Source organism: Ranitomeya variabilis, chromosome 1 (assembly GCF_051348905.1).
Source record: "Ranitomeya variabilis isolate aRanVar5 chromosome 1, aRanVar5.hap1, whole genome shotgun sequence".
Lineage (NCBI taxonomy): Eukaryota > Metazoa > Chordata > Amphibia > Anura > Dendrobatidae > Ranitomeya > Ranitomeya variabilis.
This window is the reverse complement of record NC_135232.1, coordinates 1,140,614,640-1,140,630,032: the sequence shown is the minus strand read 5'-3', so window position 1 is coordinate 1,140,630,032 and position 15,393 is coordinate 1,140,614,640. Positions and strand designations below refer to the sequence as shown.

General features: G+C 40.8%; 1 protein-coding gene across 1 annotated transcript in view; it reads left to right on the top strand.

Moving 5' to 3' along the window:
- LOC143800665 (vomeronasal type-2 receptor 26-like) overlaps positions 1 to 12,673 on the top strand; it is a 65,677-nt gene extending 53,004 nt beyond the window's left edge. The window contains exon 2 of the mRNA XM_077281203.1: positions 11,754 to 12,673. Coding sequence (XP_077137318.1) covers positions 11,754 to 12,673 — 920 coding nt within the window. The remainder of the gene's footprint in view (positions 1 to 11,753) is intronic.
- The last annotated feature ends 2,720 nt before the right edge of the window (positions 12,674 to 15,393 follow it).

The following is a 15,393-nucleotide window of genomic DNA, read 5'->3' as shown; positions in this document are numbered from 1 at the left end:
CCTCTTTTTGCATGATTTAGAATATTTAAAAATCACCTAATCTCAAAGCTAAGACTTACAAGTGTACCCAGTTAGGTTGTGGAGCGGTATAAGATCCCAAGTCACACCACAGGTGGCCTATGCAGCCTTGAAATATACACTGTACTTGTCCAATTTGGCAGCAGAGGATGGCATCCTACTTGTCGAGGTTTTGGCGCCCCCACTCTACAACATCTCTACCTCACTTTCCCGGTATGTCCCTGGTTAGACAATTGATACTCGGAGAACCTAAACTAGACAATCACATAGTATCTACTTAGGGGAGTTAGTCAAACCAGGCCATCACATAGTATAAAGTGGAAACCGCTCATTGTGATGCTTATAGATAAACATTGCTTCTAGGTCTCTACCTCAATGTGTTTCTCCTTTAATGGTTCTCCAGGAGGCCAGAATTTGTGTTCATAAGAGCTACAAATGCAAGAAGATGATCATAAGCCCATTGTGGTATGCCTGAAATGCAAAGGAAATGTGTCATCTTTAACTTTAAGCCTTTTAGAGATCAATTCATCTCCAACTTGGGAACCTATCACCAAGTGTGGTGAATATGAGATATGGCCACCACCTTTCAGGCCTGATATACAGCATTCTACAATGCTGGATATAATCCCCTAACCCGACCTGCAAGAGAAGAACAATAACTTTTATTATACTCACGTGTGGGGTGGTCTGTGCCGAGGGGTATCTATAACTCTTTGTTCCGCTCCTCCCATCTCCTTAATATCACCGTCCTCCATCCTGTATCTTGTGAATGAAGCATCCTTGTGTCATCCACTCAGTCTCCTCGGCATTGCGCTCCTGCACAGGCTACTTCTCTGCCCTGCTTAGGGCAAAGCAAAGTACTGCAGTACTCATGCACTGGGGCTCTTTGATCTTCCATGGAGCCTTCTTCTTCAGTGCCCTTTTAGCCCTAATTAACCCCTTCAGTACTCCATATGCACAGTGGTTCACCTTATTGTCCTCCAAATGTAAAAAAGAGCATTAAAAGTAGCTTAGGAAAGAATGTTAAAAAATATATACACTGCATTAAAAAGTATTCATACCCTGTGAACTTTTCCATATTTTTTCACATTTCACCCACAAAGTTAAATTTATTTATAGGGATTTTATATGATATTTGAACACTAACTAGCAAAAATGTAAGTCTAAGGGAAATTATAAATGGTTTTCTAAATATTTTTAAAATGTAAATCTGAATTTGTAATGTACATTTGTTGAGCCACCTTTCAGTTTAATTACTGATGCAAGTCTTTTGGGTCAATCTTTACCTGCTTTGCATATCTAGAGGTTGAAATTTTTGCCCACAGATTATCACTGGCATTTGGGTCTGGATGGTGACTGGGCCATTCACACACATCAGTATCCTTTATAGTAACATAGTAACATAGTAACATATTTAGCAAGGCCAAAAAAAGACATGTGTCCATCCAGTTTAGCCTACATTCTGTCAGAATAAATCCCCAGATCTAGATCCTACTAATGAACCTAATAACTGTAAGATACAATATTGTTCTGCTCCAGGAAGACATCCAGGCCTCTCTTGAACCCCTCGACTGACTTCGCCATCACCACCTCCTCAGACAAGGAATTCCGGATTCTCACTGCCCTAATAGTAAAGAATCCTCTTCTATGTTGGTGGAAAAACCTTCTCTCCTCCAGAGGCAAAGAATGCCCCCTTGTGCCTGTCACCTTCCTTGGTATAAACAGATCCTCAGCGAGATATTTGTATTGTCCCCTTATACTAATACTTATACATGGTTATTAGATCGCCCCTCAGTCATCTTTTTTTCTAGAGTAAATAATCCTAATTTTGCTAATCTCTCTGGGTATTGTAGTTCCTCCATCCCATTTATTAATTTTGATGCCCTCCTTTGTACTCACTCTAGTTCCATTATATCCTTCTTGAGCACCGGTGCCCAAAACTGTACACAGTACTCCATGTGCGGTCTAACTAGGGATTTGTACAGAGGCAGTATAATGCTCTCATCATGTGTATCCAGACCTCTTTTAATGCACCCCTTGATCCTGTTTGCCTTGGCAGCTGCTGCCTGGCACTGGCTGCTCCAGGTAAGTTTATCATTAGCTCTGTTCCACAAGTCCTTCTCCATGTCAGATTTACCCAGTGGTTTCCCATTCAGTGTGTAATGGTGATATAGATTCCTTCTTCCAGGTGTATAACCTTACATTTATCATTGTTAATTGGCATCTTCCACCTTTCGGCGTAAGTTTACAACTTATTCAGATTCATATGTAGCAGAATACTATCTTCTTTTGTATTGGCTGCTTTACATAGTTTTGTATCATCTGCAAATATCAATATTTTACTGTAAACCTTATACCAGATTGTTAATAAATATGTTGTAGAGAGTAGGTCCCAACACAGACCCCTGCGGTACCCCACTGGTCACAGCGACCCAGTTAGAGAATCTACCATTTATAACCACCCTCTGCTTTCTATCACTAAGCCAGTTACTTACCCATTTACACACATTTTCCCCCAGACCAAGCATTCTCATTTTGTGCACCAACCTCTTGCGCGGCACGGTATCAAACGCTTTGGAAAAATCGAGATATACCACGTCCAATGACTCACCGTGGTCCAGCCTATAGCTTACCTCTTCATAAAAACTGATTAGATTGGTTTGACAGGAGCGATTTCTCATAAACCCATGCTGATATGGAGTTAAACAGTTAATCTGTTTGAATATTGGCACCACATTTGCTATGCGCTAGTCCTGTGGAACAGACCTTGTCACTATAGAGTCCCTAAATATAAGAAATAATGGTTTGTTTATTACATTACTTAGTTCTCTTAGTACTCGTGGGTGTATGCCATCCAGACCCGCAGATTTATCTATTTTAATCTTATTTAGCCGGTATCGCAATTCTTCTTGGGTTAGATTGGTGACCTTTAATATAGGGCTTTCTTTGTCTCTCGGCATTTCACCTAGGATTTCATTTTCCACCCTGAATACCGTGGAGAAGAATGTGTTTAATATATTATCTATTTCCTCGTCATCTACAACCATTCTTTCCTCACAATATTTTAAAGGTTCTACACTTTCTCTTATGTTCCTTTGCTTTTGATAAAGTTGAAGAACAGTTTGGGATTAGTTTTACTCTCCGTAGCAATGTGCTTCTCTGTTTCCTTTTTTTCAGCTTTAATTAGTTTTTCTAGATAAAGTATTTTTCTCCCTATAGTTTTTTAGAGCTTTAACGTGCGGTCCTGCTTTAGTAGTTTAAATGCTTTCTTTTTACTGTTAATTGCTAATGATAAGCAAGTGTTCTCATTGCTCGGGTTTTCCCTAGTATGCTCGGGTGTCTTCTCAGTATTTTGGCAGCTTGGACATTTAGTTTGTGTCGACGCAGCTGCATGACTTGTGGCTGCAAGACAGCCTGAATACATGTGAGGATTCCCTAAAAAACAGGCAACCCCCATATGTATTCAGGCTGTCCAGCAGCCACAAATCATGCAGCTGTGTCGACAAAAACTAAATCTCCGAGCACGCCAAAATACTCAGAGGACACCTGAGCATACTCAGGAAAACCCGAGAAACGTGTGTTCTTGCTCATCACTATTAATTGCCCTTCTTACTTCTTTGTTTAGCCACATTAGGTTTTTCATATTTCTTGTCCTTTTGTTCCCACAAGGTATAACCACTTTCAGTGCCTATTTAGGTTGTTCTCAAACATTTCCCATTTATTATCTGTATTCTTTGTTCTGAGGACATTGTTCCAGTCAACCCGATTAAAGGCATCTCTAAGCTGGTCAAACTTTGCCTTCTTAAAGTTCAGTGTTTTTGCTACTCCCTGACAAGTCCCCCTAGTGAAAGACAAGTGAAACTGAACGATATTGTGGTCACTATTTCCTAGATGCCTGATGACCTGCAGATTTGTTATTCTGTCATCTAAGCTATTGTAGCTCTGTCAGTATATCAAAAGGTCTTTGTCCTGCCAGAAGGTGACCCTATGACCCAGTCTAAAATATTTTGTAGCCTCTAACAGGTTTTCTATGCCTCACTTGCCCTGTATTTAGCTCCATCTATTTTCTCATCAACTCTGACCACCTACCCTGTCCCTGGTGAAGAAAAGCCTCACCACAGCATGATAATGCCACCACTATATGTGACGTTGAGGATGGTGTTTTCAAGGTGATGTGCAGTGTTAATTTTCTGCCACACAAAGTGTTTTGAATTTAACTCCAAAAGTTCAAATTTGCTATAATCTCGACAAGAGAATGTTCTCCAACATGCTAACTGTATTCCCTACATGGCATGTGGAAGAAGGTACTCTGGTGAAATGAGATGAAAGTACAAAATAAAAAAACTCATGCACTCCCAGACCCTGCTACAATGTCTTGCAAAATTATTCAGGTCCCCTTGAACTTTTCAACCTTTTCCCACATATCATGCTTCAAACATAAAGATACCAAATGTAAAATTTTGGTGAAGAATCAACAACAAGTGGAACACAATTGTGAAGTTGAATGAAATTTATTGGTTTAATTAAATTTTTGTGGAAATTCAAAAACTGAAAAGTGGGGCGTGCAATATTATTCGGCCCCTTTACTTTTAGTGCAGCAAACTCACTCCAGAAGTTCATTGTGGATCTCTGAATGATCCAATGTTGTCCTAAATGCCTAATGATGATAAATATAATCCACCTGTGTGTAATCAAGTCTCCGCATAAAAGCACCTGCTCTGTGATAGTCTCAGAGTTCTGTTTGAAGCACACAGAGCATCATGAAGACCAAGGAACACAACAGGCAGGTCCATGATACTATTGTGGAGAAGTTTAAAGCTGGATTTGGATACAAAATGATTTCCAAAACTTTAAACATCCCAAGGAGCACTGTGCAAGAGATCATATTGAAATGGAAGGAGTATCACAACACTGCAAATCTACCAAGACCTGGCCGTCCCTCTAAACTGTCTTCTCAAACAAGGAGAAGACTGATCAGAGGTGCAGCCAAGAGGCTCATTATCACTCTGGATGAACTGCAGAGATCTACAACTGAGGTGGGACAGTCTGTCCATAGGACAACAATCAGTCATACACTGCACAAATCTGGCCTTTATGGAAAAATGGCAAGAAGAAAGTCATTTCTAGTGTTGAGCGATACCGTCCGATACTTGAAAGTATCGGTATCGGATAGTATCGGCTAATACCCGAAAAGTATCGGATATCGCCGATACCGATAGCCGATACCAATACAAGTCAATGGGACACCAAGTATCGGAAGGTATCCTGTATGGTTCCCAGGGTCTGAAGGAGAGGAAACTCTCCTTCAGGCCCTGGAATCCATATTAATGTGTAAAATAAAGAATAAAAATAAAAAATATTGATATACTCACCTCTCCGACGCAGCCTGGACCTTACCAATTTAACCGGCAGCTTCCGTTCCTAAGAATGAGCGCTTGAAAGACCTTAGATGACGTCGCGGCCTGTGATTGGTCGCGTGAGTGGTCACGTGACCGCCACGCGACCAATCACAAGCCGCGACGTCATCTAAGGTCTTTCAAGCGCTTGAAAGACCTTAGATGACGTTGCGGCTTGTGATTGGTCGTGTGGCGGTCACGTGACCACTCATGCGACCAATCACAGGCCGCGACGTCACCTAAGGTCTTTCAAGCGCTTATTCTTAGGAACGGAAGCTGCCGGTTACATCGGTAAGGTCCAGGCTGTGTCGGAGAGGTGAGTATATCAATATTTTTTTTTTATTCTTTATTTTACACATTAATATTGATCCCGATACCGATTCCCGATATCACAAAAGTATCGGATCTCGGTATCGGAATTCCGATACCGCAAATATCGTCCGATACCCAATACTTGCGGTATCGGAATGCTCAACACTAGTCATTTCTCAAAGATATCCATAAAAAGTGTTGTTTAAAGTTTGCAACAAGCCACGTAGGAGACACAGCAAACATGTGGAAGAAGGTGCTCTGGTCAGATGAATCCAAAATCAAAATTTTTGGCAACAATGCCAAACGATATGTTTGGCGTAAAGGCAACACAGCTCATCACCCTGAACACACCATCCCCACTGTCAAACATGGTGGTGGGAGCATCATGGTTTGGGCCTGCTTTTTTTCAGCAGGGACAGGGAAGATGGTTAAAATTGATGGGAAGATGGATGGAGCCAAATACAGGACCATTCTTGAAGAAAACCTGTTAGAGTCTGCAAAAGACCTGAGACTGGGATGGAGATATGTCTTCCAACAAGACAATGATCCCAAACATGAAGCAAAATCTACAATGGAATGGTTCACAAATAAATGTATCCAGGTGTTAGAATGGCCAAGTCAAAGTCCAAACCTAAATCCAATCAAGAATCTGTGGAAATAGCTCAAAATTGCTGTTCACAAACTATTTCCATCAAACCTCACTGAGCTCGGGCTGTTTGCCAAGGAAGAATGGGCAAGAATTTCAGTCTCTCGATGTACAAAACTGATAGAGACATACCCCAAGTGACTTGCAGCTGTAATCGCAGCAAAATGTGGAGCAGCAAAGTATTAAGTTAAAGGGGCCAAACAATATTGCACGTCCCACTTTTCAATTTTTGAATTTCCACAAAAATGTAAAATAAGCAATAAATAGTGTTGAGCGATACCTTCCGATACTTGAAAGTATCGGTATCGGATAATATCAGCCGATACCCGAAAAATATTGGATATCGCCGATACTGATACCCGATACCAATACAAGTCAATGGGACTCAAGTATCGGAAGGTATCCTGGATGGTTCCCAGGGTCTGAAGGAGAGGAAACTCTCCTTCAGGCCCTGGGATCCATATTAATGTAAAAAATAAAGAATTAAAATAATAAATATGGATATACTCACCGTCTGGCGGCCCCTGGACCTTACCGCTGTTAACCGGCAGCCTCCGTTCCTAAGAATGAGGAGTTTAGGACCTTCGATGATGTCGCTGCTTGTGATTGGTCGCGTGCCGCTCATGTGAGCGCTCACGCGACCAATCACAAGCCGCGACATCATCACAGGTCCTAAACTTCTCATTGTTAGGAACGGAGGCTGCCGGTTACTACCAGGGCGCGTCAGAGGGTGAGTATATCCATATTTTTTATTTTAATTCTTTATTTTTTACATGAATATGGATCCCAGGGCCTGAAGGAGAGTCTCCTCTCCTCCAGACCCTGGGAACCATACACTGTGAACTTCCGATTCCGATTTCCGATATCACAAAAATATCTGAACTCGGTATCGGAATTCCGATAGAGCAAGTATCGGCCGATACCCGATACTTGCGGTATCGGAATGCTCAACACTAGCAATAAATTTCATTCAACTTCACAATTGTGTTCCACTTGTTGTTGATTCTTCACCACAAATTTACGTTTGGTATCTTTATGTTTGAAGCATGATATATGGGAAAAGGTTGAAAAGTTCAAGGGGGCCAAATACTTTGGCAAGACACTGTATACACACTGGCAGTATATTTGAGCCAATTTGAGGACATTTCTGAATTTGAGGTAAATTACCCAACAAATGTTAAAATGCTATTCTTTGATTGTAATCTATCTTTGATTGTAATGTAATAATTCCTCTAAAGGACACAATTGTGAAAACAAATGAAAATTATTTTTTTCATTCATGATTTCCATTTATTACTGCATGAAAAACTGTAAGGTTAAATAAATGACAATATGTCTAAATAAATTATTTAAAAGATATGTTTACAATTGGGTCACTTCTTGTGGTTATGATGGTTTGGAGCCTATTTAATCAAAAATTAAGGTTGCTATACCATTCATGATTAATTTGGGCTGTGAAAGCATTTGGATGCTCCTTCATATTTAAATCCTACTATACATCCCAGCAGGAAATTTAGACAACATTGGTAGCATTTCTGAACCCAAGATAAAAAAAATCAGATAAACATTCAGAGGATATGGCATCCATATCCTCACTCCACGACACAGACAGGACCACTGCTTTCTACAATGCCACTCTTGCATCAGCTGTTGAATCGGTCACCCCTCTCGTTCATGGCAGAGTGCGATGTATCAACAGACAAGCATGGCACAATAACACCACTAAAAAGCTCCGGCAAGTGCCCAGGTTTGCAGAGCGGCATTGGAAGAAAGCAAATTCGCAAGACAACTTCACTGCATTCAAACAGTCAACACTCGCTTTCAAATCTGCCCTCAACTCTGCTAAACAAACCTACTTCCCAAGCCCACCACTGCCCCCTCCAAACTCCCTCATTCTGCTGAGGACTTTGCCACACACTTTAAAAATAAGATCGAACAAGCAAGGCAAGTCTTCATTATTCAACCACCACAACCTTTTTGTATACCAGACCAATGCCCAAACCCCATAACCTCCCTATCCACATTACTGAAAAGGAGCTTAATTGTCTAATCTCCAAATCGCACCTCACCACCTGTGCGCTCAACCCCATCCCATCTCACCTCCTCCCCAACCTCACCACCACTCTTATCCCATCCCTAACCCACCTCTCCAACCTGTCACTAACTTCTGGTACCTTCCCTTCTGCTTTCAAACATGCCACTATCCTTAAAAACCCAACCCTCAACCCAACTGCTATGTGCAGCTATTGCCCAATATAGCTGCTCCCATTCGCTTCCAAACTCCTGGAGCAGCAAGTCCATGCTGAACTTTCCTCCCACCTCTCCACTAACTTGCTCTGTGACAATCTGCAAGCTGGTTTCCGACCCCATCACTCCACTGAGAATGCACTGACCAAAATTACTAATGACCTACTTACAGCTAAAGCTAACGGACAATACTCTGTACTCCTCTTCCTAGACCTGTCTTCTGCTTTTTACATAGTTGACCACTGCCTCTGACTACAGATCCTCTTCTCCTTTGGCATCAAAGACCTCAACTTATCCTGGATCTCCTCCTACCTTTCCAACTGCACATTCAGCGTCTCCCACACTACCTCCTCATCTCATCCTCTCTCTGTTGGACTCCCCAAAGGATCTGTTCTAGGACCCTTACTCTTCTCAATCTATACATTTGGCCTGGGACAACTCATAAATTCCCATGGATTCCAGTACCACCTTTATGCTGATGACACTCAGATCTACCTCTCTGGCCCAGACGTCACCTCCCTGCTGTCCAAAATCCCAGAGTGTCTATCAGCGATATCCTCCTTCTTCTCCTCTTGCTTCCTCACACTCAATGTGGACAAATTGGAACTAATCATCTTTCCCCCATCTCACACATCTTCCTGACCTGATCTATCTATCACAATTAACAACATCATGCTTTCCCCCCGTACCGGAAGTCCACTGCCTCGGAGTAACCCTTGACTCTGCCCTGTCCTTCAAACCGCACATCCAAGCTCTTTACATCTCCTGTCACCTCCAGCTCAAAAATATCTCTAGAATCCATCCCTTCCTCATCCTTAAATCTACTAAGATGCTTTTTCATGCCCTCATCATCTCTCGCCTTGACTACTGCAACATCCTTTTTCTGTGGACTCCCTGCTAACACCCTTGTACCTCTCCAGTCCATGCTTAATTCTGCTGCCCAACTAATTCATTTCTCTCCTTGCTACTCCTCCACTTCTCTCCTTTGCAAATCTCTTCACTGGCTCCCGTTCCCTCGGTGTATCCAATTCAAACTACTAATACCTACAAAGCCATCCATAACCTGTCTTCTCCATATATCTCTGAAATAATCTACTGATATCTTCCCTCATGTAATCCCCGGTCCGCCCAAGACCTTCTTCTCTCCTCCACAATTATTCGCTCCTTACCCAACTGCCTCCAAGATTTCTCTCGAATATCCCCCATCCTCTGGAATTCTTTGCCCCAACATGTTTGACTATCAATCACATTTGGCTCCTTCACACGGAACCTGAAAACTCACCTCTTCAGGAAAGCTTACAGCCTGCACAGATCCCACTGCCTCCTCACCACTACCGGAGCTACCGCCTCCCTAACACCAGACCTGCTGCAACACTCCAACGTACTGTCTCCTTCCCCACCATCCTGTAGAATGTATGCCTGCAAGGGCAGGGTTCTCTCCCCTCTGTATCAGCCTGTGATTGTTATTTTGTTTACTGTAAGTGATTTCTGTAATTTGTATGTAACCCCTTCTCATGTACAGCACCATGGAATTAATGATGCTATGCAAAAAAAATAATAAAACATAATAATAATAACAATAATAACAATAACTTCTCTATAATATTGCTTGGTGTTTCAAAGACATGTATTCTAAACAATGAATTTATTTAAAAAAATTGAAAACGTACAGTAGTTTTTTATTCCAAGGTTTACACTAAATCCTACATAAAAATTATGGGATTTAAAACTTCATCATGCCCCTAGATAATATTTTTAGGGTGCAGTCAGATGGCCATATAATACAGATGACAACTGCATCAGAAAGCTTGGACAGGAAGTCAGTTCTCCTGACATGAGTATGACAGCTTTGTGTATTTCCTTGCACCTCTGATGCTCGGGTCAGGAGAGCTGCCGGCCAGTCCATGCACTGTGATGCAATTGTCATCAATGTTCTACAATCGTCTGACTGCACTCTAAGCATTATAGTATGGGGTCACTACTGGGAGTTTGTCATTCTGATAGCTATACAGCTGCAGCTTGGAGCCACCAAACTGTTGCACAACTCTTAGGGAAAACACTGCCACACAGAAACTTCCTTATTACCAGAGGATATACAGCCACGGCTTATATCCTCAACGTTGTGTATTTGAGCAAAATCTAGCTCATGGACTTCTGGAACTCCCCTGATGAATCTCCGTGATCGGAGAAGAAACGCATTGGGAGGCGTTTGTCATAATACATCTGGTGGGGGGTGTCCAGTGTAGGGCTCATCTGGGCCTGTCCTTGTAAGGACAGGAGTTATTGCTGGGGCACGACAGGGGAGTAGGAAATCGGTCCCCACCCCCTCACATATTGCTCTATCTTTGCTGGACCCTCCCTGGGACCCTCATTCATCTACGTGGGTACCCCCAGTCTGCAATTGGTGAGACTCAACCAGTTTTTTATCTGCACTGTTATCGTCGTGAGCACCTTTGTGTTTTATTGTTTTGTCCAATTTTAATGATGATAGTAAAAGTTACGTTTTATATATGGGTTATACTCTTCTAGCTCATTCTGATAGCTGAAGAGTGCCTTCAAACATCATAAGGGGTTGCTCAGACGGTCATGTAGAATCTAGACTCTGAAAGCCTTAGGTTGATTCTTTACTTTTAGGCCCTGCCATGCATGTAATAGTCAGATTTCTCTATTTGATGTGTTTCTGAGCTCCAGAGATATTGACCAATCAATCTTGAGGTGTATTTTTCCATTCCATTGATATGTGCCTAAAAGATATATGCTCAAAAAGATGAAGGTGTAAAAGAAAATTAAACGTGTTTATTCGTTTCCGATTTCTACTATGTCTTGCATAAAAACCTCTGGATGCAAAAGCTGATCATGCTAATATACAAAATTCTGTGGGATGAATAGTTTTCAAAATGGTGTCATAAATACCTGGACTATTCTCTCATTTTGGCATCACTGCTTTTTTCGAATACGGCTAAGTGAATAAAACAAAATTCTTACTAAATAATGCAGAATTACATTAATAATATTTTTCAAACAATTGTGATATGCTCAAAGTAAAAAAAATAAAAAATAATATCATACTGAAGCATTCAAATAATAAAATCTATACGGCTTAAGGTTTAGTGTTTTCTTTCTTCTTTTTTTAGACAGAGCATCTTGCCACAAATGCCCAGAAGATCAGTGGCCAAATGACTTCAATCAATGTGTACCGAAACCTATTGAATTTTTGTCCTACGAAAATGACCCTGCCGTTCTCGTAATTTCTGTAATTTCTGTCTTATGTTTTCTTAAAACATCTGTAATTTTGGGAATATTTATTCTTTTTCAAGACACTCCAGTTGTTCAAGCAAATAATAAAACCATGAGTTTCATTCTCCTGGTTTCCATCATGTTGAGTTTCCTCTGTGTATTTTTGTTCCTGGATCGTCCTACACATGTCACCTGTATGCTTCGTCAGACTTCATTTGGGATCATCTTCTCTGTAGCCATTTCTTCTCTTCTGGCTAAAACCATCATGGTCTACACGGCCTTCAAAGCAAGCAAACCTGGAAGTTCCTGGAGAAGGTTGATTGGTGTGAGGATTACAAACTGTGTGGTCTTCTTCTGCTCATTTATCCAAGTGTTACTCAGCATCATTTGGTTATCTACTTCTCCTCCATTCCCAGAGATGAACACTCACTTATATCAGGACAAGATCATATTTCAGTGTAATGAGGGGTCAATGGTGGCCTTTTCCATGCTTCTGAGTTATATGGGACTACTTGCTGCCATCAGTTTCATTGTTGCTTTCTTGGCCAGAAATTTACCTGATAGTTTTAATGAAGCTAAGAACATCACATTCAGCATGCTGGTGGTCTGCAGTGTTTGGGTGGCTTTCATCCCATCCTACATGAGTGTTACTGGGAAAAACACTGTTCTTGTAGAAATATTTGCTGTGATATCTTCAAGTGTTGGAATTTTAGGCTGCATATTCTTCCCTAAATGTTACATCATACTGGTGAGACCAGAGTTAAACTCAAAGTGCAATTTATCCAGTCGAATAAAAGCAAACACCAAGGGTATGTGAAGACTTTGAGTATTTGGATGCGGAAATTTCTGCATCTCTTGGCATGAAAAACAAAGCATTTTTTATGCATTTGAGATGCGATTTTGCATATGTTTATCACTTGCTTTTGTCCATCGTTTTTGGACAGCAATGAATGCTATAGAGATAGATAATAGATATGCAGTGGCTTGTGAAAGTATTCACCTCCCTAGGCTTTTTACCTATTTTGTTTCATTATTTACAACCTTTGTTTAAATATTTTGTAATCCAATTTTTATGTTATGCACTAAATAATCTAAGTTAATGAAGTGATAAAAATATAGGAATAAATAAAATTCATGGGATCAAATAATAAACAATTGGTATGTGCATATGTATATTGATGATGAAGCCCCTAAACATTTCTGGTGCAAACAATTACCTTCATAAATAATATGTTTAGTGACACGACATCCCATGTGCGCAATCTAAGTGTCACATGTCTGTCAGTATATATACTTTACGTTTTCAGAAAAGCCATAGAGGCTGCAACACCAATAACAAGAGGCTCCACTAACCAAACAACATCATGAAGACCAAGGCGATCTCCAAAGAATATCATGAAGACCAAAGAGAACTCCAAACATGTCATAGACAAAGTTATTGAAAAGTACAAGTCAGGGTTGGGTTAAAAAAAAATCCGTCGGACCACCATCAAATCCATTATCAAATGGAAAGAATATGGTACCATAACACCCCTGACAAGAGAGAGAGCCTACCAAGTCTCTCAGCCAAGGAGGGCATTAATCAGAGGAGGAGCTGCAGTGTTCCCAATCAGAGACTGGAGTAGCTGTCCATGCAACTACAAAAAGCCGTATACTCCATAGAGGAGGCCTTTATAGAAAAGTGGGCAGAAAAAAGCTTTTGCATACACACAGAGATTGTAAGTCTCACTATGTGTTTGCCAAAAGACATGTGGGAGATTCCTCAAATGTAAATGTAATGTAACGTTTTTGCCACCAAGGTAAACATCATATCTGTCACTAAACCAACCCACCTCATCACCCCGAAAACACCATCCTCACAGTGAAACATGACAATGGCAGCATCATGCTGTGGGTATGTTTTTCGGCAGCAGGTACAGGGAGAATGGTCCAAGTTGAGGAAAATTTGGCTAGTGCAAAACAAAGGGATGAGTTTTAGCAAAACCTGTTTTAGTCTGTCAGTGGTTTGAGACTGGGATGGAGGTTCACCTTCTAAAGCAACATTCAAGTGTTTTGAAGTGGCCTAGACAAAGCCCAGACCATAATACAATGGAAAATCTGTGGTGAAACTTGAAGATTACTGTTCACCAGAGGAAACCATCTAACGTGAAGGAGCTGGAGCAATTTTAATTTGAGGAATGGGCAAAAATCCCATTTGCAAGATATGGAAAGCTCCTAGACACTTATCCAAACGCACAAGGACTGGCAGCTGTAATTGCCACAATTGAAGGGTCTACAGACTTCTGAGGGGATGAATAGTTATGCACACTGAAGTTTTCAGCTATTTTGTCCTATTTGTTGTTTGCTTCACAATAAAAAGAATACCAAATGTTCACAGTTGTAGGCATCTTCTTTACATGAACTAATGTAAAGCTTAAAAAAAACCAGTGAAATTCCAGGCTGTGGGGTAGCAAAACAAGAAAGACGCCAAGGGGGTGAATATTTTGCAAGTGACTGTATATGTCTGTCTATCTTTTTATATCTATGATCTATCTTTGCCGTCTAAAAACGCATGCAAAAAACGCTACCAAAACACAGCAAATCCACAATTATTTTTATAGCATTTTTAACTGACTTAATTGAAGTCAATTGTGTTACAAAATACTGCAAAAATACTGAAAGAATTGACATGCCGTAGATTTAAAGCCAAAACGGCAACTCATAAATAAGCAACATGTGCCGGAAACTTCAGGATTCTCATTTACTTTGTTGGCATCAAGATTCCTTCCAGGTTTTGTGACAAATTTGTGTGGCAAAACAAGGGAAAAATGCAATGTGTGCACCCAGCCTAACACTTGACATTATTGCGCATAGGCATATGTCCTTTTATTTCTATTGAATGGCCTCATGTATAATGTGTGTCTGAGCAGACAACTTGTCATCATTTATGGCCCTTAAATTAGCACAAGGTAACTGAATGTTTAGAAATTAAGAGCTCTATGGAAAATATAATTCCTGGATACATCAATGCATGTGGGTGTTCTGATTACTTCTATCAAACATATATTAAAATAAGGGTAGTGAAAGGTAGGAAATGCAAAAATGTAGGAGGCCTCTGCCCAGCACCCAGTAAGTGGAGGTGACAGACAAGAGGTAAAGGTAGATGTCATTCCACCAGATAGCCCAGTTAGCGGCACACATGCAAGCATCATATACTGTTATCCTCAGTGTGTGGAATGAGAACTGCAATTAATTTCAAGGGGGAACTTCATAGTTTACCCCAAGAAGACCTCAATCAGACAACAGTTTTTATGATATTCAAGAGAAACATACCGAGTTATCTGAGTTTCATCAGACCATCATCAGTGTCATCAGCGTTTCATCATTCCATTTCACTAGTGAGTAAAGATGAGAGAACCTAAACGTAAAACTTAGAAGTTCGTACTGTATACTTAGTGTCCTGCGATAAAATACAAACACGGACTTCTCCGGATAGTGTGTTTAATGTTCAGAGTTCCGGTCTGGTAGGAGAGAGACAGAATATTTTCCAACTCCAAA